General features: G+C 38.3%; 3 protein-coding genes across 8 annotated transcripts; all 3 read right to left on the bottom strand.

Moving 5' to 3' along the window:
* Positions 1-3,907: 3,907 nt before the first annotated feature.
* Positions 3,908-6,855, bottom strand: LOC144711587 (uncharacterized protein At1g01500-like). 3 transcript variants are annotated; one of them, XM_078585557.1, is made up of 4 exons: positions 6,711-6,855; positions 6,319-6,441; positions 4,604-5,242; positions 3,908-4,221 (listed from the first exon to the last, which is right to left on the bottom strand). In XM_078585557.1, the coding sequence occupies exons 3-4, from the start codon at positions 5,240-5,242 to the stop codon at positions 4,024-4,026; spliced, it is 837 nt and encodes a 278-aa protein (XP_078441683.1). In that variant the 5' UTR covers positions 6,319-6,441; positions 6,711-6,855; the 3' UTR covers positions 3,908-4,023. The 3 variants fall into 3 exon arrangements, with proteins under 3 accessions (XP_078441683.1, XP_078441684.1, XP_078441682.1); XM_078585558.1 differs by lacking the exon at positions 6,711-6,855 and adding an exon at positions 6,532-6,674; XM_078585556.1 differs by lacking the exons at positions 6,319-6,441; positions 6,711-6,855 and adding an exon at positions 6,227-6,261 and having other exon boundaries at positions 4,604-5,264.
* An 11,310-nt stretch (positions 6,856-18,165) lies between these two features.
* Positions 18,166-20,025, bottom strand: LOC144712446 (phragmoplastin interacting protein 1-like). Of its 4 annotated transcripts, none has more exons than XR_013583796.1 (3): positions 19,302-20,025; positions 19,182-19,227; positions 18,166-18,498 (listed from the first exon to the last, which is right to left on the bottom strand). XR_013583796.1 is itself a non-coding variant. In XM_078586728.1 (3 exons), exons 1-3 carry the CDS (start codon positions 19,458-19,460, stop codon positions 18,358-18,360), a joined length of 303 nt encoding a protein of 100 aa, XP_078442854.1. In that variant the 5' UTR covers positions 19,461-20,025; the 3' UTR covers positions 18,166-18,357. The 4 variants fall into 4 exon arrangements, 3 of the variants coding, with proteins under 3 accessions (XP_078442854.1, XP_078442852.1, XP_078442853.1); XM_078586728.1 differs by having other exon boundaries at positions 18,166-18,455; XM_078586726.1 differs by having other exon boundaries at positions 18,166-18,399.
* A 1,750-nt stretch (positions 20,026-21,775) lies between these two features.
* Positions 21,776-22,178, bottom strand: LOC144712013 (EPIDERMAL PATTERNING FACTOR-like protein). Its single transcript, XM_078586188.1, has 2 exons — positions 22,097-22,178; positions 21,776-22,029 (listed from the first exon to the last, which is right to left on the bottom strand). The coding sequence occupies exons 1-2, from the start codon at positions 22,176-22,178 to the stop codon at positions 21,776-21,778; spliced, it is 336 nt and encodes a 111-aa protein (XP_078442314.1).
* Between the last annotated feature and the right edge of the window lie 225 nt (positions 22,179-22,403).

Here is a 22,403-nt window from a genome sequence, read left to right as displayed (position 1 = left end):
GTCATGACTGGTAATCAAGTTATTATTTTGTTACCAGAACAATGCAGTTGCTCATTTAAGAATATCTACTGCCTAGGACATTCTATTGAAAATTTAGAATTATTTATCACGTTGCAGAAAGATAAAGATGAAATACAAATATGGTACGATCGGTAAACACGATGAATCAACAACGTAAAGACCCTTTAGACGATGAATTACGAAAATACCTTGGCAACTGTGTCGGAATTGCATTTAACTAAGGTTGGAGGGATGATTATGGCTTTCTGTATGTCCTACAGATAGAAATTATATCTAGGGTCATTACTCTGCTTTTTTTCCATAATAATATTATTCATAAAATGCTTAAACAGTTATCAAAATTTTATGCGTTATAATTTGTCTCATGATCAAAGATCATTTCACTTGTATAACCACGGAAACCACTGAGATGATAAACCCTGAATCAAGAAAAGTAAGTATACAAACGCGTAATCACTATTAGTATAAAGTAAAAGCACACAAAATATTTCTATTTTTAAGTGTGATGATATTGTAAAGTTTCAAACGGATTGAAAAACGCCAAACTAAAGTGTGCATATGAATTGTATTCTCAATAAGTACTAAATACTATCATATTAATCACATCCATATTTAATAAAATTAATATCTCTACATGATACTTATTTCAGCGTTAGGACCCTCCACTTAATACGAGAGACCAAATATGGAGAAAATAATTTAATCGAATATAATCTCTCATTTATTTATCATTAACATCAAGGTGGGATAAAAGGTAAATATTCCCAAGGTTTCAAGTAATGCCATTTGATCTTGATACTTGTTGCATTCTAAATAATGCCATTTGATCGGATTCCTCCATTGAGTTTACATTGACCTGAGTGTCCTTCCAATACATAAACATTAAATGACTATTAAATTATACGCGATAAAAGATAATGAATGAAACTTCATTTACTAAATCTCTATGGAACGTGAAATATTTAGCACACTTTTTTAATTTTCAACTGTTCATCACTTTTGACCTCTGCAGATTATTTTGTAAGGATTTTATATACTTATGCATTATTATTCATGGATGTACTTTTGTAAATGCAAAAGATGCATAAGAAATATTACACACTTTGGGATAAAATCCAGCTATGCAATTAACTAATTATTTAAGTAATTTAAACATTAAATACTAAAACATTTCAAAAAAATTAAACAAAATTTCCAGGATAGTTTTGTGTTCAAAGCACAATTTTCCGAAGTTCATCCAAATGAAAAATCTTCGATGGAAAAATAATTTATGAAATTAAAAATGTTTATATATAATTATAAATTGCAAATTTTATAGAGATTATTTTTCATTATTACCTCCTAGAAAATTACACGAGATGATATGGTAGAGTGTTTTGTTATAAACCTACTCCACTCATGATACCGAGGGTGTTATGGTCGTGGAAAAACATTCTCACTATTTTGTCACTGAAGTATGATTAACATGCATTAGTTCAAATGCACATGAGATGTATACACCACTGGTTACGTAATTTTATTATTTTAAATGAATTTTAACATTGCTTTTTATCATATTCATGCAACATACGTATTGTCTTTATAAATGCTTTAATTTCATCGAAATAAGTTGATTTCATTGTAACTAATCTAACTTCACTTCACAGAAGCGATCAATGTTTAATAACAGTATGAGCTCTTTTAATCTACATAATTTTTAAATTTAGTGGACTAAAAATGCATAGCACTTACACATTGACTTACTTAACAGCCAGCCAGTGGACCTTATGGGTTCTCAGGAACAAGCCCATGAAATCTCCATTATGCTGGGAGAAACATATCAGGAAAGGAGTATAAGCATGTTGAATGGATATCATCAGTCCATATCCATATCTTTATGGAGATGGGTACCCAAATGATTATTGATTGTGCTCACATGGATAGGCTGCCCAGCAAAAGTTGGGACCATTGTGACAAAATATTCTCATTCAATCATATGCATTTTAAGGAAATTGTGGCATAACTATGCCACATACTATCATCATTGCAGTGTGAATTTACATCTTATGTATTGATTCACTCATTATACTATTTCTGCACTTTCCAATGAGTTTTGAATGTCTTCCCGATCGAATATCTATAATACACAATATCACGAAGTCCTGTTTAGTTTGATATATGACTTTATTAGGTGGAATAAATTTTAGTCTTCTTGTTTTACGAAGTTATTTGTATTTATGAAAAATAAAACGAATGTTTATTTCATTTGCTTAAACATTGTTTTACTAGTTCCCTTCATTATAGTGGTTTTTATTTCTAGAAAATAGTTGAAGAAGGCTCATAGAGAAGATTTGAAGATGTCTCAATCCTAGAGATCTTCAAATGGTATTGTGAGACAAGAGTGTGAAAAATACAGATTTAACTTCTAACTTAGACGTTTTATTGGTTTTTGCTGAAGAACGTTAAGTGTCTTAACCACTCTTTTTGTCTGGATTACAGAACCAATAGGTTGGTTCTCAAACCAGGATAACATGTTTTCTCAAAGTGAGTAGTGAGTGTTTATCTAGGAAGATAAAAAACCAAATTTAAAAAAAGATACGATGTGATATTTTAAAACTCCAATTCAAATCTCCCCCCCCCCCCACCATAGTGTTTTTCACCATCACTTTTTTCAACAGAGACAATTAGTATGGGGCATGGAGATAATCATAAATATATTCATAAAAAATAGTTAATTGGATACCAAATGATGCAAACTGCTGCACAGTTGATCAAAAGATTCCCCGATTGACTCAGTAGTAAAAGGATTGGATGTACCTGAAGGGTGGTGTCAGAACATAGCATTGAAATAAAAGAACCCAGCTCGATAGATATTGACCAAAGGGGGAAAAAAAGAAAGATATATGTTGATTAGATCACAACTTTTCATTAGATCAACAAAAAATATAATGCATAAATTTATCTCCATTAATGATGAAAACTCAAGATTGATTTGATAAAAAAATAAAATATGATTCACTTTATTTTGATCACTAGTACTAATACTATGAATTAGAAGCCTAATGTGCATTGTCTCTTATTTTATGAGCTTGACGTGTTCTGTATTAAACAAACAATCTTTACGTCAATCTCTCTTGATGCAACCCAACAACAACCTTGTTCCAAAAAAGTTTACGTACCATGAACAGTTTAAGGACCAATTCACAAAATTCTATTGTATCAACAAAAAGTATCACTAACTTTGTTTACCTTGATGAAACAAATCAAAAAATGTTTGATAAAACAAATCAAAATTTTGCTCAATTTATTCTGGTGATGCAGATGGAATTTTCTAATAGTCCTAAAAAGAATCAAATGTATTGTGGCTCATATTTTTTTCTGAGATTGATGAAGTTTTCTGCCATAAATCAAATTTCAAGGCCTGTCCCTCTTGATGCACTCAAACTAATATCATGTCCATTGGCATTATTATCTGACTTTTTTAGTAGCTACCTATTTCCAATCCAGGAGAGAGAAACAACATGTAAGGGGAAGAGAGATAAGAGACAGATATGATCTAATAACAATGGATGACCCTAATGGTGCCATTGTTGTATATATCAATAGAGCAGCTGCCTAATCTGAATCCAGGAAAAAGAAATATCCAGTGCAGACAAGCAAGGAAAAAGAGAGACTGCCTAATTATTATGGAGGTCTTAATGGTGGTGCAGTCATCTGACTTATAATATTAGTTCCCGGTTCTCGATGTAGGTGAGGGAAAAAACGTGAGAGAAGAGATGGAAGAGATGATTTAAATGTTGTTGTTGTTATCTATCATAATAGTGTAATCCCCTGTTCCTGAAGAAAGAGAGAGAAACTGCTTGTGAGGAGAGAGATAGAGAGAGAGAGAAGAAAGAGAGATGACTACTTGCTTTCGATGATGCTGATGATGATGATATTATGTGCCTTGGTAGAGGAGTTATTTGGTATTTATGAAGGTGAGAGAAACTGCACATGAGGAGAGAGAGATAGAGAGAAAGCGGATCAAATTAGTCGCCTCATAAAGGACTTAGTGGCAGTGGAGTAGGTGCGGGCAAGGAGACCAACGCCAAGGCAGATGCCGAGGCCAATGCCAACCCCGACTCTCACGCCGGCATTAAACCAGGAAAGCTCCCCTCCCTCTTCATCCATCGTATCTGCCTCCTTGTACAACCCTCCATACTCTTCTTCTGCCACAACATCCTATATGACCATTCAATATCAGACCAAACATTCGACATATTCGAAGAGAGAGATATTGATAAATTGAGAACGTGCGTGCGTGTGTGTGTGTGAGAGAGAGAGAGAGAGATAGAGAGAGAGAGAGAAGAGAGAGAGAGAGAGGGAGAGGGAGAGGGAGAGGGAGAGGGAGAGAGAGGGAGGGAGAAGAGGGAGAGAGGGAGAGAGAGAGAGGGGGAGAGAGGGGAGAGGGAGAGAGGGAGGGAGTGACGGAGAGAGGGAGGGAGGGAGAGCGGGAGAGAGAGAGAGAGAGAGAGAGAGAGAGAGAGAGAGAGAGAGAGAGAGAGAGAGAGAGAGAGAGAGAGAGAGAGAGAGAGAGAGAGAGAGAGAGAGATAATCCTTATACCTGAAAAATCTTGGCCTCGAGTCTGGCTTCGTCATACTCAGGGATGGCATCGAGGGTCGTCTTCTTCCTCCGGGCTTTCTTAGGAAACCCAAGCTTAACTGTCCTGGTAAGAATAATTGGAGACCCAGAGAAGTGCCCGGTTACATAAATCTCCGCCGCCAGATCACACCTGTCCCCGGCTTTCTTCACAAACCCACTGCCACTCACTGCCCGGCAGCTCATCCTCCACTTTCCATTCCTACCCTTCTCTTCTCCCTCCCCTCCATCGCCATTAGAGAGCTCCAAGGTCACAGTCACGAGTAAATTCTCCTCATTGCAGACCTCTAACATGGCACTGCCTGTCAACCTTATGCTATCTGTGCCCACATAGGTTGCTTCTTCTGCCTCCCAGTCTACTCTATCTCTCCTAAGAGAGGAAGAAACACTCTCTGAGTAAATGCTGCTCCTCCTCCCATTCACTTCCACAATGGTGTTGGGAGTTAGAGGAATGTGGGTGATCTTTAAAACTTCTGGGACCGACTTGCTAGCCTCGAAGCCGGTGAGTCTGATGTACAAGACTCGAAGGTCCAGCCATGGCGGCGACCTTGGCTGGTAGAGAGGGTGCTTGATTATCTTCCAGTCCCTATGCGAGTCTTCCATCTGTTGGAGAATAACATCCTGCCTAAATTAAGAAGTAGAAAAGAAGCAGAATCTAGCCTAAATCAAGTTAAGAAGTAGAAAAGAAGCAGCATCCAGCCTAAATTAAGTTAAGAAGTAGAAAAGAAGCAGCATCCAGCCTAAATTAAGTTAAGAAGTAGAAAAGAAGCAGCATCCAGCCTAAACCAAGTTAAGAAGTAGAAAAGAAGCAGCATCCAGCCTAAATGAAGTTAAGAGGTAGAAAAGAAGCAGCATCCAGCCTAAATTAAGTTAAGAAGTAGAAAAGAAGCAGCATCCAGCCTGAATTAAGTTAAGAAGTAGAAAAGAAGCAGCATCCAGCCAAAGTTAAGTTAAGAAGTAGAAAAGAAGCAGGATCCAGCCTAAGTTAAGTTAAGAAGTGGAATATGGGTGATCTTTTATCACAGAGGTGGGCGTTTGAATACGAACACCATCAACCCAAGTTGAGGCCTTTCATGGCAGGCTTCTTTTCTTCCTCCCATGAAAGGAGATTTTGAAGATGGGAACGAAATTAGATCAAAAGTTGAAGAACATGACGAAGGAACCCATGGAGCTTAATTCATAGAAAAAATGCTTGCCGATTAAGAACTGTGGAATTCACCCGGACGATTCTACAGAAAATCCTGAAAAAATCAGAATTGGACGCCGGATAACCCGTCTATGGCGTTTATCAAGGGAAACCCGGCAGGAAGTAAAACCTCTAGGTCTTTGAGTTCATGTCAGCCGTTAAATCTACGGCATTCAAGGCAAGAACGATGAGAAAATTCACCAAAAAGACAATTTGATGTAGAATTTGACGAAGGTTGAAGACGCACGGAGCTAAAATCATCGAAATCCGCAAGCGGATTACGAAGAAACGCGGAATTCAGCAAAAGTTCGTCAATGATCCGGGGATTATCAAGAAAATTCATGGAATTATCATATTTGACAGCATAAATTCCGAAGGAAAATACCGAATGGAAATTAAACCTCGGAGTCTTCGATTTCATCGCAGGCCATCGGATCTATTGCATATTGCGCAAGAACGGAGGAGGAAGATCAACCGAAAACATTTAATTTACCGTCGTTTCGTTGATCAGGGACGCCTCCTCTGCATGTTTGGCTCCCTCAAGAGCCCTTCCCGCAGAGTGTCGTAAAGGATGGGAGGAACGGGAAGAGCGCTAGTAGTTTCCTCGTCGCCGCTTCTGATTAAAAATAAACCCGTAGATGAGGGAGGCCTGGACGAAGAACATGAAAGCAAAAGTGCGATCGGGATGTACGGTAAGAGATCAAACCGTAAAATTTCCCCAAATCTAGTAAAATCTCCGACCGGGATGGTTTGTTTGAAAGAAGAACAACAATTAAAACTTCTCGACGAATTTCGCTCGTATATCAATCGATCTCTAGGATATGATTTAAAAGGTAAATCTTTTGCAGGTAAAGATGAATTTCATGGAGAAAAAAAGAAAATTACCGTCAATGTGTTCAAATTTCTGCCGAATTCAGACTGCATCCTGCTGGCATGTTCTTCATTTATCCAACATGCGACGATCTTATCCGCTTCTCGTCTTCCCACATCTTCAACGAAAGCGACCTTGGCGACGATGTTCACCAAAAATCAGACAAAAAAAAGAAAAAAAATCTGTGGCCACAAGAACTACCTAAAATGCCCTCCCCATAACTCATTTATCAGTTAGCATCATTTTCCAATATTAATTCTCAAGCGTAATTCATAAAATAATTATGCTACTACTCATTCCAAGTTTAGGAGATAATATTGCCCTTGTCAAACTCAAACTTTTATACCTTACAGTTATTTTTATAATTTTTGTTTAATAATATTTGATTTTTTAACTTTTGAGAATCCGGTCAACAATCATCGACGGAGTTTTTCTCTGTGCTAACATGATTTTTATTATCAGGTCCCTTTCTATTCCAGGCTTACTATTTTGAGTCTAACCACACATGGCTGGACTTTGACTTTGATCAAATTATTTTTCATTGGTTTTGACTGGTTGGCCTGATGAAATATTGATCGAGGCCAGTCAACTCGTACTCCATTGTTGACCTTGACCGCATTAAAGTGAAAATAAAACTGCATGAAAATCTTAGGCACGTTATTCATGCTTTATTCCCGGTTAATGATAATTATTCTTAAGGAGCAATTACTGATTTATTTATTTTATAAACAAATGGGGCTAACTACAGGGACAATATGTCAAACAAATCTTGTCAAACAAAATTATTGCTGTTTCCCTATAAAAGTGGTCAATGTTGATTTTCTCTCACTGAAAATGGTTCATTTACTTGTGCTAAATGTAGTCAAAGAAAACAAGCAGTAGCTTATTTGTCAACAAGCGATTGATGATGTCATGAATGACTCTATTCTATGACTAGGGTTTGACAGTCCCGGACCGGTCTGGGTTTTTAGCAAAGACCTAAACCTTACCTAAACTTCAGTCCGGTTCCAGTTTGTTCTTGTTCAGTCCCGTTACAGACATGAACGACTCTATTCTACGACTAGAATTCGACGATCCCTGTCCGAAGATGAACGGCTCTATCCTATGAATAGAGTTTGACGGTCCTAGTCCCGTCCAGGTTTTTAGCAAAAACCTAAACCTTACCTAAACTTCAGTCTGGTCCCAATCTGGTAAAAGTAAATGTATAAACTTTATGTTCATAGTAATGTTAAATATCCTCTACATCAAGCAGTTGCCCATAGATGGTTAAATTTATAGTATCTATGCAAAGCTCAATAGAAATCTCTCTGTCGAGTTCAATTTGATATTTTTAGAATTATATGAAAACGTAAATAAATATGAAATAATATACTTCTGGTTCTGGTCCTGTTTGACCCTTGGACCTTAACCTGTTTGAAAAACTGGTCCACCCTCAAATGAAGGACCTACGGTCATGATTCGGTACAATCAAACCGGTCCTCAGTCCTAAATGTCCAACCCTATCTATGACTAATATTTGACTTTGACCAAATGGATTCAATAGAAACTGACAGAGGATGAGTAAAAAATAACTCAATTTTCAACATTCGCCATCTTGACCCTATGAGTGTCAATCTGCTTAAGATAACCGAGGTAACATTCTATTTAGCTATCGTATGTTATTCATTATCATCATAATTCTCTGTCAGCCACAAGTAGGTGGCTTGATTATTAAAAAGGTGGGCTGATGTCATCTTTATTCAATGTTAATTAAGATAAGAGTGATTAGCTATAAATAACAAAGTGCTTAGTTTGAAGAGCACATGTCAAACAAATGTGCCCCTCTTAAAATTAGTCATTCTCCTGTATAATTTTTTTTATTTAATCCTGCCTCACTAAAGGAAAATGGTTTAGCTTCATTTGTCTATTTGAATCCAACAGAGATGAGCTGTGACAAACTGAATGCTGAAATTGTCCACCCTTATATTATAGGACTTATGTTTGACTTTGACAAAACTATTTTAACGGAAATTTGTAGAGGAAGATTAAAAAATAATATCATTTTCGACCATGACCATGTTTACATGAGTCTCAAACTGCTTAAAATAACTAACTCAAATGTTACATGTAATTCATTCACATCAGAATATATATTAGCTATAAATAGATTGATTTGTTATAACATGTGGTGTGCTAAGTTTGATGACTATGGATTAAAATTTTTTTGCCTTAATGAATGAAAATGGATTGCTTTGTTTAAGAAGAGGAATTCCTTTGCTTTGGTTATGATGATTACATAATCTAAGAAGAGGAATACCTTTTTGAAAATATGATGATTATGTGGAAAACTTTGCAAGAGAATCAACCAACCAATCCATCTTTTAATGAGATTTTTGTCCATTCGTATTATAATTATAAAATGGTTTTTGTGGAATTTGATAACTTGTAAATGAACAGGATTAATTGATGAATTTTACATATTTATGTGCTTTAATGACCATATTTGCATGTTATCATATAAAATTGAAGATTAGCGAGTTACACTTTGATTTTACTATTATTTCTAAATTTTTATCATTTTTTACATGGTATTTAACCTCATTTTATTGAAGAAATATTTTTTACAGGGCTTTAAATACTTGGCTATAAGGGTTCTCATAATTTTTCTGGAATTTTTCCATATTTTATATAATTTTCTGACCAATATTTAGCCAAGAAATGATTTTTTTTATATTTAAATAATACATATTCTATTTATATCACATTTTAGAATGTTTTTTTATATTTTATATTTATTAAATGGCATCCACGTCATTCGCTCGAAATTCAGGCGAATGAATGATGCATATTAAGGAGAGAGAAGAAAAGGAGCATTATTGGCTCATTATGGCATCGCAAATCGCGATGCCATAACGAGCCAATCATTAGATTAAAAGTCCTTGTAACGTGGCGCGGTCAGCGAAAAAATAAATAAATAAATACATTCGATTTTATTTGGCTAATCATTGACTTAGGAATCGATAACCGCGTGCATTTAATGCACACAGGAATCGATTCCGCATCTATGATTTATTCCTTGTATGCGGAATCGAGAAGCCGCGTGCATTAAATGCACGCGGTAATCGATTCCATGTAAATTTTAAATGCCGCCCCCTTCTCGATTTCCCGCATGCATTAAATTCCCGCGGAAATCGATTAGCGAATTTTTTTAAAAATAGTGGTAATCTTACCGCTGTACGTGGCATCCTCTCAGCCATTCAAGAGGAGATTCAATCAGCCAATGATTGAGGGCGGCGGACGCGGACAATCATGTGTCAGAACGTGATCCGAGAAGGCGGAAAATGAGAAAAATCATGTGTCAGCCAATCAGAAAAATTGATTTTTTTTTAAAATAACAAGATGATCCAATGGCCTAGATTAATCTACAACGGCCTAGATTAATCTATAGTAAAATGACGATATCTAGAGATCTAGATGTTAGATTGGGCTGAAATTTTGAGGGTAGGTTCGTCCTTTCTCCCTCTACAATCCAGACGGTTGGATCTTTAAATAGAGGTCTATAAAAGGGTGAAATTCATTTTTTGAAGCTCTCTCCAAGGATTTGGCCAGGAAGGACACAAGAGTTGCTTTGGAAGTTGATAGTTCTTGATTCTGCACTCAAATCTGTAAGTTTCTGATTTGTATTTCAAACTTCTTAAACGATTCTAAAACACCAAGGCATGGGCAAAATGTACATGCCCTAGAAGTAGTTTTGAATGAAATTAGCACTGCATTTTGATTCTGATTCAAGATCTGGTTTTTAATCTTTAATTCTACATCAATTTGAACATTTCTGCATTATTAGATTTTTAACTTAGGGTCGAATTTCATCTTTTCCCCAAATTCTTCACTTTCTCTCTCTAGGTTAATTTGTCTAGTTCTCTCTCTATATTTCAATTTTTATTATTTGGAAATTTAATTTAATATATAAAAAATCTAAACATAAAATTTGATTCCAAAATTCTTCCATCTTGAAATCCAATTTAAAAATCCCTTTCTTGATTATTAAATTCCCAATTTTGATTCATAAAAATTGTCTTAAAATTTTATAATAATTGAGAAATTAATAATCCGAATTAATCTGATCTTATAATTGAAATAATTCTATCTTGAGCCTTTTGACTGAAATATATAAAATCAAACTTTAGTTTTTTATTTGATTTTGATTAATTAAAAACATTATTAAATATAGTTAAGGTTTATTAATTGCAAGATTAATTCATTAAAAATTGGATAAAAATTCTTACTTGCTGCCTCCCTGTGGTTCGACTCCTTGCTTGCTCTATATTCTATATTTAGTGATTAAGGGTATTTATAAATTTTATTGTATAAGCTAAATGTCAAACCAACGACATATTTCCATACATTTTTAGGCTTATCAGAATTGCACTAGGGCTTCTGTTCCCATATAGGTATATGAAACCCTCATATCAAATTAAGTCAGTTTTCCACCTATTTTTGTCTGTCAAGCTATTGTTTTCTCTCATTTCCCAAATCACTTCGTTCCTCACTTATTTTTATTCAGTTTTCTCCGATCCCATGTCTTTTGAAATTGCCTTATTGACTTAACCGTGAATCAGCTAGGTTGTCAAAACCACTTTTTGAAAAATCTTACATACTTATCTTGAGGAATAAGACACCCTTGGCACCTATATAATACCATGAACCTATAACACATCCCAAGGAATGCAGCTTATTAGAGTAGGACTGCAAGGCCCATCTAGCCCACTGTGGACTTATTCTTCCACTATCTCCACTCCTTTATCTCCCTCTCTCTCACTCTGATCCCATCTTCCCCATCGATTATAGGGTTTCTTGTTTCCTTTCTTAACACCTCTCTCAACAGCTTTCACACACCCAATTATCCAAAGATAACGAGGGATGATCATTTCAAAGACAATGGTGACAATACCAAGCAAGTGATGATCTTTGGATTCTGATACATCGTTCAGAGAATACATGTGAAGACAATTCATCTGATGGATAATGTTAAGTCAAGCACAATGGCTTGGTGATGGAGATTAAAGAAACTAAAAGAGTGTTATCATTGTAAAGATTTTTAGGCCATGTATAATATTAGGTGGATATTTCTTGAAATAATTGACATACTGGATTAGGAGATAAACCTACAATAACATGGAGCGACTATAAACAAACACAATATAATAATGATATCTCAAAAGGGAAGAAGAATACATGGGTCTTCACACATCACAAAGAATAAAATCAAAGTGTTTGAAATTATAAACAAGATCATAAAAGGGGCATGTAGCATTGTTTCAAAATAACGACTTTTGGGGGAGGTCGTCTCCCTTTGACGTTACAAAAGTATTTATCAGTATGTGACTGCCTTTTTTAATTATTGGTTTTCCATAGAGCCTCTTCCTTGAAGTTACATAAGCCCAATGATCTTTCCTTGGATAACTTCCACGTCAATATCTCACTTCAGCCCCTTCAAGAAAACCTCTTCCATGGTAGTTTCATCTATCAACGGTATGTATACCAAGAGCTGCTCAAATTCTGTTCTATATTCATTATGGTTCCCCTTTTTTTGATATGCAAGAACTGATATGCATATTGTCAGATATTAGATCGCCAAAGCGCATGCATGCTTGCTATTTAAAGTCAGTTGCTACTTAAAATCAGTTCAACCATTAAATGTATATATATCTTCAGGCTATATTAACCATTGCAATGCCGCTCTCCTTCAACACATCGTTATCTTCTCAATCCATTTTTATTCTGGTATTTTCTGAACTTGAAACCATCATTACATGTTCTTCAACCAACCTTCTACATCTTCTCCTTTCACTTTTGGTGCCTCCAATTTTTTCACCAACACTGGTACATAAGGTCCTTCCTCTCTTTCCCATCAATCTCGCTTGAACTTAGCCTCCTTTGATTTAACCTTCTGTGTGATCTCTTCTGTCTCACCCGTTCCCATTGTTCTTTATGATGACACCTAAAGTCTTGAAGCTCTTGATTGCAGCATTCATGCCTAAAAATAGTGGTTATCCTTCCCAGTCTTCTGCTAATTCGTCTTGTGACCTCTACCATTTCTCATCCATTGACTAAATATCTTCATGCATTTAGATCATGCAATCCTGAATCAGTGCAAAATACTTATCCGGATCCTCCACCATCTTTATTTCCAATTCCTTGACTGTCATGGTGCCAAAATTGTGGCTACGATACCAATGATGCGACTCCACCACCATGATGATAGAAAGGAACAAACATAACAGTACAGTTCACAGATCTTGAGGTTGAGAGTATCCTGAAGAATAATCACGATTGCTAGCCAGCCAGATGTAGCCTCCTATTCCTAGAATTAGTCTCCCACCACGATATCTCTAGCTCGACGATCGACCCTCTACCGATAAGTGTAGCAATCTGATACCCTTAGCCGTCTTCCACCATCTTGATTAAAAGGCATTATTTAGACCTCCCCTTTCTCTCGACACAGACCTGTTGGAAAAAACAAGGCTCCCTCATAATTTTACACATAAGGGAACATAAGAGACAAGAGAGCGAGGGAGATTGGGGAAAGGAAATAACTGCACTTACATTCATCAAATACATGCCATGCACATTTATAATGCATGGAAACAACATTTCAAACAAACTTTATGAAGAAACTTTAAATAAAACAGACAGACATGGAAGAAGTGACTTTTATAACTGTTGTGACACATACTTCTCTAGATCAATAACTCCAGCTTGTAAAGTAGTGTTTTCCCATCCCAAGCAAGATACCGGATGATGATATCGGGAATGGGCTTATTTGTTACCTGGATACCAGATGTCGATACAGATAATCGATATATAATACCATTATTTGTCCCAATATCAGATATTGATTGCTAGAGAACCCATATCTGATACCATTATTCGTCCCGATATCATACATCGGTTGCTAGAGAATCGATATCAGATACCATTATCCGTCCCGATATCATATATCGGTTGCCATAGAACTGGTATCTGATACCGTTATCTGTTGTGTTATCGACATCTGTCTTCATTTCAAGAGTTGGAAGACGATATTGGATATCGGTTTTTTTGATATCCGACATATAAATAGAAATATGTTTTAAATAATTTGAAATGCCTAACTAAGCTATAGGGAGCTTTATATAGTATGTTTGATGATTAATTATGATTCTTAGAGATTTTGAATTAATATTCCACATGATATTTCAGATTTGGTGTAGCCCGATATAAAATGGGCCAATTAGTACAAGACTGGGGGGCCTAATATGAGTTTTATTCAGCCATAGTAGTCACAATGGATAGAGAGCATAGTTTTTTACAACTGAAATTTGTAAATAAGCATTTATAGTAATGTAAAACTTATTATCTTTCCATATGGGACAATGCATGCTTGTCTTTCAACCCTGTAGCTGGATATCAGATAATGTTATCAGGATATCAATTTTTGGTAAGGATACTGATATCTGATACCTGGATATTCGATTGGATATCTAGTACTGGATGGATATTCAACATCCAATATCCGGTATCTAAAATAGACAAACATTATACATCTCCTCATTCATCACGTGACGGATCCGTGACTGATGATGTGATTGCGACACGACATTGGTGACAGAGGGTCTACAACAAGTGATGTGACAGGACAGGATGGCTGTTACGTATGAAGATGCTGACAAAATTTTAAATGATGAAAAAAGGATTATAAAGTTGTGTTATATTCAGAATAAAAGGAGAATACCGAGAGGAGAGAGAGAGGAGAGAGAGGGGGGAGAACAAAAGAGGAGAGCAAGTCTGAGAGAGAAAAAGGAGGATAACAAAAGAGAGAGGGAGAGCGAGTCTGAGAGAGAGAAAGGGGGGAGAAAGAAAGAGAGAGGGGGAAGGGGAGACCAAAAGAGGGAGATAGAGTTTGATAGGGGGGGGAGACCGAAAGAGAGAGAGAGGGAGTTGGAGGGGAGAGATGGAAGGGGCAGGACACTGAAAGAGAGAGGGAGTTAGAGAGGGGGGGGGAGATATATATATATATATATAGAGAGAGAGAGAGAAAGAGAGAGAGACCAAAAGAGGGAGAGAGAGTTCAAAGGAGGGGGGGAGATCGAAAGAGAGAGAGAGGGAGTTAGAGAGGGGAGGGAGATCTAAAGAGAGAGAGGCAGTTAGATGGGGGAGGGGAGGCCGAAAGAGAGAGAGGGAGTTAGAGAGGGGAGGGGAGACCAAAACAGAGAGAGGGAAGGATACCACAAGAGGGAGAGAGAGTTTGATAGAGGGGGAGACCGAAATACAGAGAAGGAGTTAGAGAGGGGCGGATACCTAAAGAGAGAGAGGGTGGGAGGGAGAACCAGAGAGAGAGTCTGCGAAAGAGGAAGTGAGCGTGTGTGAGAGAGAGGGCGTCTGAGAAAGAGGAGATGTGTGTGTGTGTGAGAGAGAGAGTCTGAAAAAGAGGAAGCGAGAGAGAGGACTGAGAGAGAGGTATTGAGAGTGATGCGGGACACAAAAATAAATTCATGAATTTTGTAAACTAATACAAATATATTGTTAATTATGAGTTCCTTGAGGGTGATCCGAATTCAGTTTAATCATGTAGAAAGGAACTACGTAAATGGAGCAGGGGTTCTATGAGGCACTTTGGTAATACTTTAATATAATGGAAATATTGTATATGAAATGGTCGTCTAAAGTTTAACACTGGAAATTCTAAATTAAATCTCACTAGAGCAAATTAATAATTATCATGAACCATAAATATCTCAAAAGTTAAGGTGTCTCAAGGTACCTGAGAGATGGGAGCCAATAGCTTGAATATCTTGATGTTGAATGGCCTTGGTTGATGTTGATCTGCAGCTCTAGGAGCGATGCGAATGAAGATAGGGGAGTGTGTGGGAAGATGGATAAATGGAAGTGTGTGATTTGATCGACACGAGAATGTTGATGGGTAAAGTGGACGGAGTGGAAGCGAAGTGTGAAGTTGGATGAATTGGATGGGATAAGGTGTGGAAATTGATGAAGTGAAAGAAGAAGTATGACAAGTTGAACTAGGTGAAGATGGCAGGTTAATTTGAAGGAAAGTGTTAATGATAGGGATGTTGGGAATAAGATGATAGGTAAATGATGGAGAGGTTAAAGTATGGAGAAAGAGAAAGGAGAAACCCTAGAGGAGTTGACTGTGTTGAAGAAGACAAGCCATGTACTCGTTCCATTGTCGATCCGTTATCGCCAGAAGAAATCACGAAGGAATCAATCTTTCTCACAAAACAACTTCACAATAATTCTTAAGCAAAAGTGTTCATATAAGCAGGCTCATGGCTCTTCTAAAGGAAAAGAAACATGCAGTTACAAAGAAAACAATATGTCAAATTCGAAATGGTGGTTTAAGAGAAAGTGGTAGAGAGAATGGTTGTGGGGAAGGTGGTTCACGTAGAGGAAGTTGTGGGGAAAGGTGAGGGAGAGGGGTCGGAGAAAAGTCAATTTGGAGGTTGTAGAAGAGAGAGAGAGAAAGAAAATTAGAGAGGGAAGAGAATGGTGGAATAGTCAACAATAGTGGGCAGGTAAGAGGATGGGAGAACTGAGAGATAAAAAGAGAAAAAGTGGAGAAGAAAAGACAAAGAAAGGAGTTTATTAAGGAGAGAGAGAAAATAACGTGAGAGAGGGAGACGAAAAGTCAAAGAAGGGGGCTGAGGGAGGAGAAAGAGAAAGAACGTGAGAGAGAGAAGAAAAGAGAAAAGAGAAAAGAGAAGGAGAAGAAAAGTCAAAGAAGAGAGAGAGGGAAGGCATTTAAACATTTCCCATTAGAGAGAGGGGAGGGTAGTGATAGGCAGTTATCCGATATTCGTTCCATATCCGATATCTGATATTTGGTAAATGACAAGGTGATTTCTGATACTGGATATCGAATATCCAACTGATATCGACATTCCTATCTATAACAGATATCGCGACGGATATGGACTAGGCTACGGACGGGCGGATCTAGGATACAATCCTATATCCGGATATTGGAGCCAATATCCGGACATCAACATACGTATACAACACCCAAATGTTTACTTCCATTCAGAGTAAACTCTGAATTTTATTATCTCATATGGAAGAAAACATTTGGGTGTTGTATATGTATGTCAATATTCGGATATCGACATACGTATACAACATTTTTGAATGGAAGAAAACAAAAATTTTGAAGCATATATATTTTATGAAGCTATTTATATATTTAAAAGATTCTCTAATTACCTGCTGGCCGAAAGAATTTCCTCTCCAACCCATTCTGACTTACAAGTTTCAGCTAATCACCTTATTTTTACAAGGATTAATTTGTTGGATATCGAAATCCGATATCCAACTCTGAGATCCGATATCTGATATCGTTACTGTAGCAACTGATATCCGATATTGTCATCTGATAACCGGATATCAGAATAGTACTCTACGATACCCAATTCAACATGCGTCCCGATACCGTCATCCTATACTGGGTAGGGAGAAAATCTCTCTCTTTTACTAGGGGAGGGAAACAGGAAGAGGGATTAGAAAATGTTAAAATTAAATAATTACAATATTTAATTATTGATTATCCTTTTGTGTCCTATCACTGAGTTGCCGTCCAGTGGCATGACAAGGATGAGACGACAGCTCTCTTTTTTGTATACAATGGGTGAATAAAAAAGTGACGAAATTTTTTAAATCCTAGGACACGATATCCTGGTGAATTCCACATCACACTCCCGTCCATGTCCTGGACGCCGTTCCCTAACCGTCCCAATTTTATCTCGATACTAGATACTAGTGGGGCCCGCTCGCAAGGCTCGTCTAGGGTAGAGAGAGAGGTGAGAGAAAGCAGGGCCATTTTTTATTTCTTTTAAACCGGGTTTTGGGCATCAGTTGTTCTATAAGTCATAGATCGGTATCTCAAATTCTTTAAATCATAAAGGTTAACAACAAATCATCCCCAGATTTTGGAAAACTTAAAAAATAAAAAAAAAGGATAAACATCTATAGAGAGAGAGGAGAAAAGGCAGGGACATTGGAGAGAGGAAAAAAATCCCATCTTCAGCCACTTTGACGAAGCACATAGAACAAAAGCTTGTGGATTTTCCTTGGCTGCCGGTGGAGGAAGGAGGGGCGAGTAATCCTTTGAGTTCGTGATGATAACCTGCGGGGTGAAGCTCGCCACCTCCTTCACCGAGTAATCCTTCGAGTTTGACGCCACGAACCCACGCTTCAGGTCCCTCACCGCGACGTTGTCACCGGGGAGAGAGCATTCGTAAACATATGCACCCCCTCCCCTCCTGCCACGACCTTCATCTCGGCCAATGACCACTCAATATACATGGGTTTCGCGAATTGAACTGAGTCTTGTCTTCCATTTCGCTTATGATTCATGTCAGCCAGATATTTATTCGAGCAGAAATGATCCAAGTTCAAAGTTCAACGGTCAAATGACAAAGAAGGTTGCAAGAAACATGCAAATAGTTGCGCAAAAGAATTACGTGTGCTTTCTTTCATTAAGGGTGGAGAAATCTTCTTCCCTGCAGAACCCAATAATCAAGAGCGAGCTGTTTCATTTTGGCTAACAATATCACCTTGAGGCTCATTCCTTCCATAAAAATACATAATTTTCAATCCCCACAACCGCGGAAAATTCCAATAAGAATCTCATGACATGAGCTTCGTGCCCAACTTTGATCTCTTCTGTTTCTTCAAAAAAAAAGAAACACTTTGATATCTTCCGTTCAACAATGAACTGTAGGCAGCTGTCAAAGGCTCCACAAACTGGTCAATATCAACCCTAACCATCTGGTAAAATTATTTGGGGACAGCAGATAAATCTCAGCGAATTTGGATCGAAGTAGATAAATCAGCTAATTTGAATCAAAGTAGATAAATTGCAGTGAATTTTGATCAAAGTAGATAAATATGAGCGAACTTTGATCAAAATAGATAAATCTCAGTGAATTTATACCAAAGAAGATAAATCTCAGCGAATTTGGATCGAAGTAGATAAATCCCAGCAAATTTTTTGGGGACAGTTGATAAATATTAGCGAATTTTGACCAAAATAGATAAATCTCAGCGAATTTAGACTAAAGTAGATAAATCTCAGCTAATTTCGATCAAAGTAGATAAAACCCTAGCGATTTTTTTGGTGACAGTAGATAAGTCGCAGCGAATTCAGATCAAAGTAGATAAATCAGCTAATTTGGATCCAAGTAGATAAATTGCAGAAAATTTTGACCAAAGTAGATAAATATCAGCAAATTTTGATCAAAATAGATAAATCTCAGCGAATTTAGGGCAAGGTGGATAAATCTCAACGAATTTGGATCAAAGTAGATAAATTCCGGTGAGTTTGGATCAAAGTAGATACGTCTCAGGGAATTTAGATCAAAGTAGATAAATCTCAGCGAATTTAGATGAAAGTAGAAAAATATCAGCAAATTTTGAACAAAGAAGATAAATATCAACGAATTTGATCATACCTGTCAGAGCAACCGAGCGCAAGGCCCTCTTCGTGGCTGCTTCCATCTGCGCTCAAACCATGTGAAAATCTCAGTCTACGGAGATGAATTCATAAACTATCAGATAGAGAGAAGGCGGACCTTGAATGAAACAACGGCGATTCCTGTGAATTTGCCGCTCTCACGGAATATCATGCAGTCGAGTTCGGTCACAGTCCCGCAGCCCTGGAAGAAGCTCTCGTCTTCCGTCGAGTAGTACAGAATTCCCCAACACGTACACCTTCGTGCCTGCGTCTTCATCTCTGCAGATTTTAATCGGATCAAACCACAGAAGAGAAGATCATCCTTCTTCTCGCTCGTAGAAATCTCTTCCTCTGCTTCGGTCTTCGCGTTCTTCTTCTTGTTCTTAATCTTGTTCTTTTTCTTATTCCTGTTCTTCGTCTCCGCATCGTCGCCTCTCTTCCTATTCTTGGAGATGCCTGGAGAGGCAGAAACTTCTCCGTTGTCCTTCTTCGTCTTCTTCTTCTTTGCGCCTCTTCTAGTGGGCAGATTTTCTCGGCGATTCTTTGAGATCAGAAGCTATTCGGATTCCGCAACTGCTGATCAACGCTATGATTGCCAGAATCGGATCGAGCGCACTGATTTTGAGATTCCGCGGCCTCCACGGAGATCGCCAGCAGAGATCTGAGCTGCTGCTTCTGCTTCTCCTTCGCGAGCACCATCATTTCGCCGCTCAGTCAGCCAATCAGCGTCCAGAAGCGTCCAGAAGGCCTCGAAGGGCGGGGCGGCGGGGGGGAGGGGCGCGGGAGGCCGGGAAAGGAGGCGCGTGAGGCGCTCTCACTCTCTCTCATCTCTCCCACTATTTTGTCAGCCAATCAGAGGCCAGAGGCGCACATGTATTTGCTTTATAGTAGTATAGATTGGCTGTCTTATCACAGATATCAGACACTATCATAACTGACCCTTTTTTAAAGGAATAATCAAGATTAATCTTACAAGACCTGGCGGTTATTCTTCTCGGTTGGCACATGCTGAATTGTTTCCTCAGCTGCTGCTCTCTCTTTTTTTAGTTCATGCGCAACAGGAGTCGTGAAGTGTTTTCAACTGTAGATGCAGACCGCAAAAGCTGTCTGTTCTTCCAGCAGGGGTAAATTGCCATATTTCCTACTGTAACATTTACCTCCTTGAATTTACCATTTCTCAGTCACAGTGGTATTCAGGTCGACCAAAGTCAAAGATTTCTCTGATAAGACTTATCCCACACCCGTCGCTGAGGATCTTTTGTCATGCGACATGGTCAGAAACTGGGTTTTCGGATTTCGCCCCTATCGTGTTCTCATCAAAATTTACTGTAGTGTACTGTACCTAGTCAATCCACTCCAACCCCCTCGGCGTGCTCTATACTCGATTCATTTTCTGGATTTTTGTTGCTGCTTTCCACTCATCAGCATAAATTCTGATCTTCTTTGCGCGCTTAGCGTCCTTGCCAATCGAGAACGTCAAATAAAATAGATTTACTCGTTACCATAATCTGATGACAGTAATGTTTTCGTGGCTTTAGCTTCTCAGAACGGGAGTGTTTTTGCCACGGAAGATTTGTTTACGAACGTTAGATTTTCTCTGATCTCTACACAAGAGTATATAGTTACGATTTTCTTTTTCCGTCACAGCACTTCAATTTGATTGAGAAGTAACATCGATATTGATCGAACGAATAAAAGTAAAAAAGAACCCAGAAAATATAAATATATCTAAATAATAATTACACAGAAAGTATGTTTCATATAAGTCATTACGATAAAACTAGAGTCCTACCGTGGTCTAGTACGGTCAACAAAGGACGAGGAGCCCTAGGTCGATGGTTTATGTTCAGGATTGAGTTGGGACAGAATGTAATGATTTCCTGCATTAAATTCAATGTCAACCACCAGCCATTTTGGCAAATGAGGGGACAGGTGAACATTTCCTTTAGGGCTTCATTTTTTCACTAGCTCCTGGCGCGGAGAAGACGAAGAGAGAGAGAGAGAGAGAGAGAGAGAGAGAGAGAGAGAGAGAGAGAGAGAGAGAGAGAGAGAGAGAGAGAAGCCTGCCTCTCGTTGAATGGACAGCTCAAGGAAGAGTGACGAGAAAGATAGGAGTGCTCAGAATAGAGGCTCTGCTTTCCTCTGATCCCGCTTTTCGTTTCTTGCGTAGTCATAAATAATTCGACAATAACCGGGAGGTTCGACTTTTACGGGCAAAATCTAGCGAAGTTATTCGCAAATTCTTAAGTTTCAGCTCAACATGCAGTACAGATATGTGTACATGGTGATTTTTCGATAGCGTTATTCCTACGATTAATAAGCCACATTCTCTCTCCACCCAATTGGGAAGCCTAGAGAGAGTGCGAAAACTTCATACCAAAATCAAACTCAAATTCCGCAGTTTCCGCTCAACATACCCTATAAGAATTATGTATTCGTATCCCCCAGGACGATAGCGCGCTTTACAGAATCAAGAACGAGTGAGTAATCAACAACGATAGGGCCATTCAATTGATGAGTAGCCCACATTCTCTCTCTACCCATCTCGCAAAACTAAAGAGAGAGTTGAGGGCATGGCCGGGAAAGGGGGGATCATGGGTTCAAGATGAGATCCCCGCACTTGCATTTCCAGCTGACGGGCTTGTAGTTTGAGCTACCGTCGTCGCGACGGAAGGAGAGCCCACCGACGCGAGCCATGGGGACCGCGGGCACTTGGACTGGATCGCAGTGGCCGCACCCCTGGCACATTCTCTCACAATGAGGCGGCCTGGACCCGACCCTTATCTTCACCATCATTCCTTCATCTCCCTTCGACTTCAACGAAACACCGGGAACTCTTTCTCTGCCTGTACAGACAAGGATTGGTAAGCAGCTCGATCGTTCCTAGAAAAATTGGCGTGAAAAAGAACGTACCTTGGGTTATAATTCTTGCCTCGGAGCAGCGCAGTAGAAGCAGGAGGCATAGAAGAAAGGCACTCCAACGGCAGATGATCATATCGGAGATTCGCGAACAACCAGAAAAGAAGAGCTTTGAGGGGAACAAGGTTATACCTCGTCCTGTACTCTCTTCACCAATTCGTTCGAGAACTTGCAATGAAACGCCTACTTCTAGAATCCATGAAGTCTAGAGAGAGAGAGTGAGAGCGGGTGTGTGAGAGAGAGACAGGACACATCTACAAGGAAGCCAGAACGAAATAGTGCTGCTGGCGAGATCCGAAGA

This window comes from Wolffia australiana, chromosome 14 (genome assembly GCF_029677425.1).
Source record: "Wolffia australiana isolate 7733 chromosome 14, ASM2967742v1".
NCBI classification, from domain to species: domain Eukaryota; kingdom Viridiplantae; phylum Streptophyta; class Magnoliopsida; order Alismatales; family Araceae; genus Wolffia; species Wolffia australiana.
The sequence above is the reverse complement of the archived record's forward strand: the minus strand, read 5'-3'. Positions and strand labels throughout refer to the sequence as shown.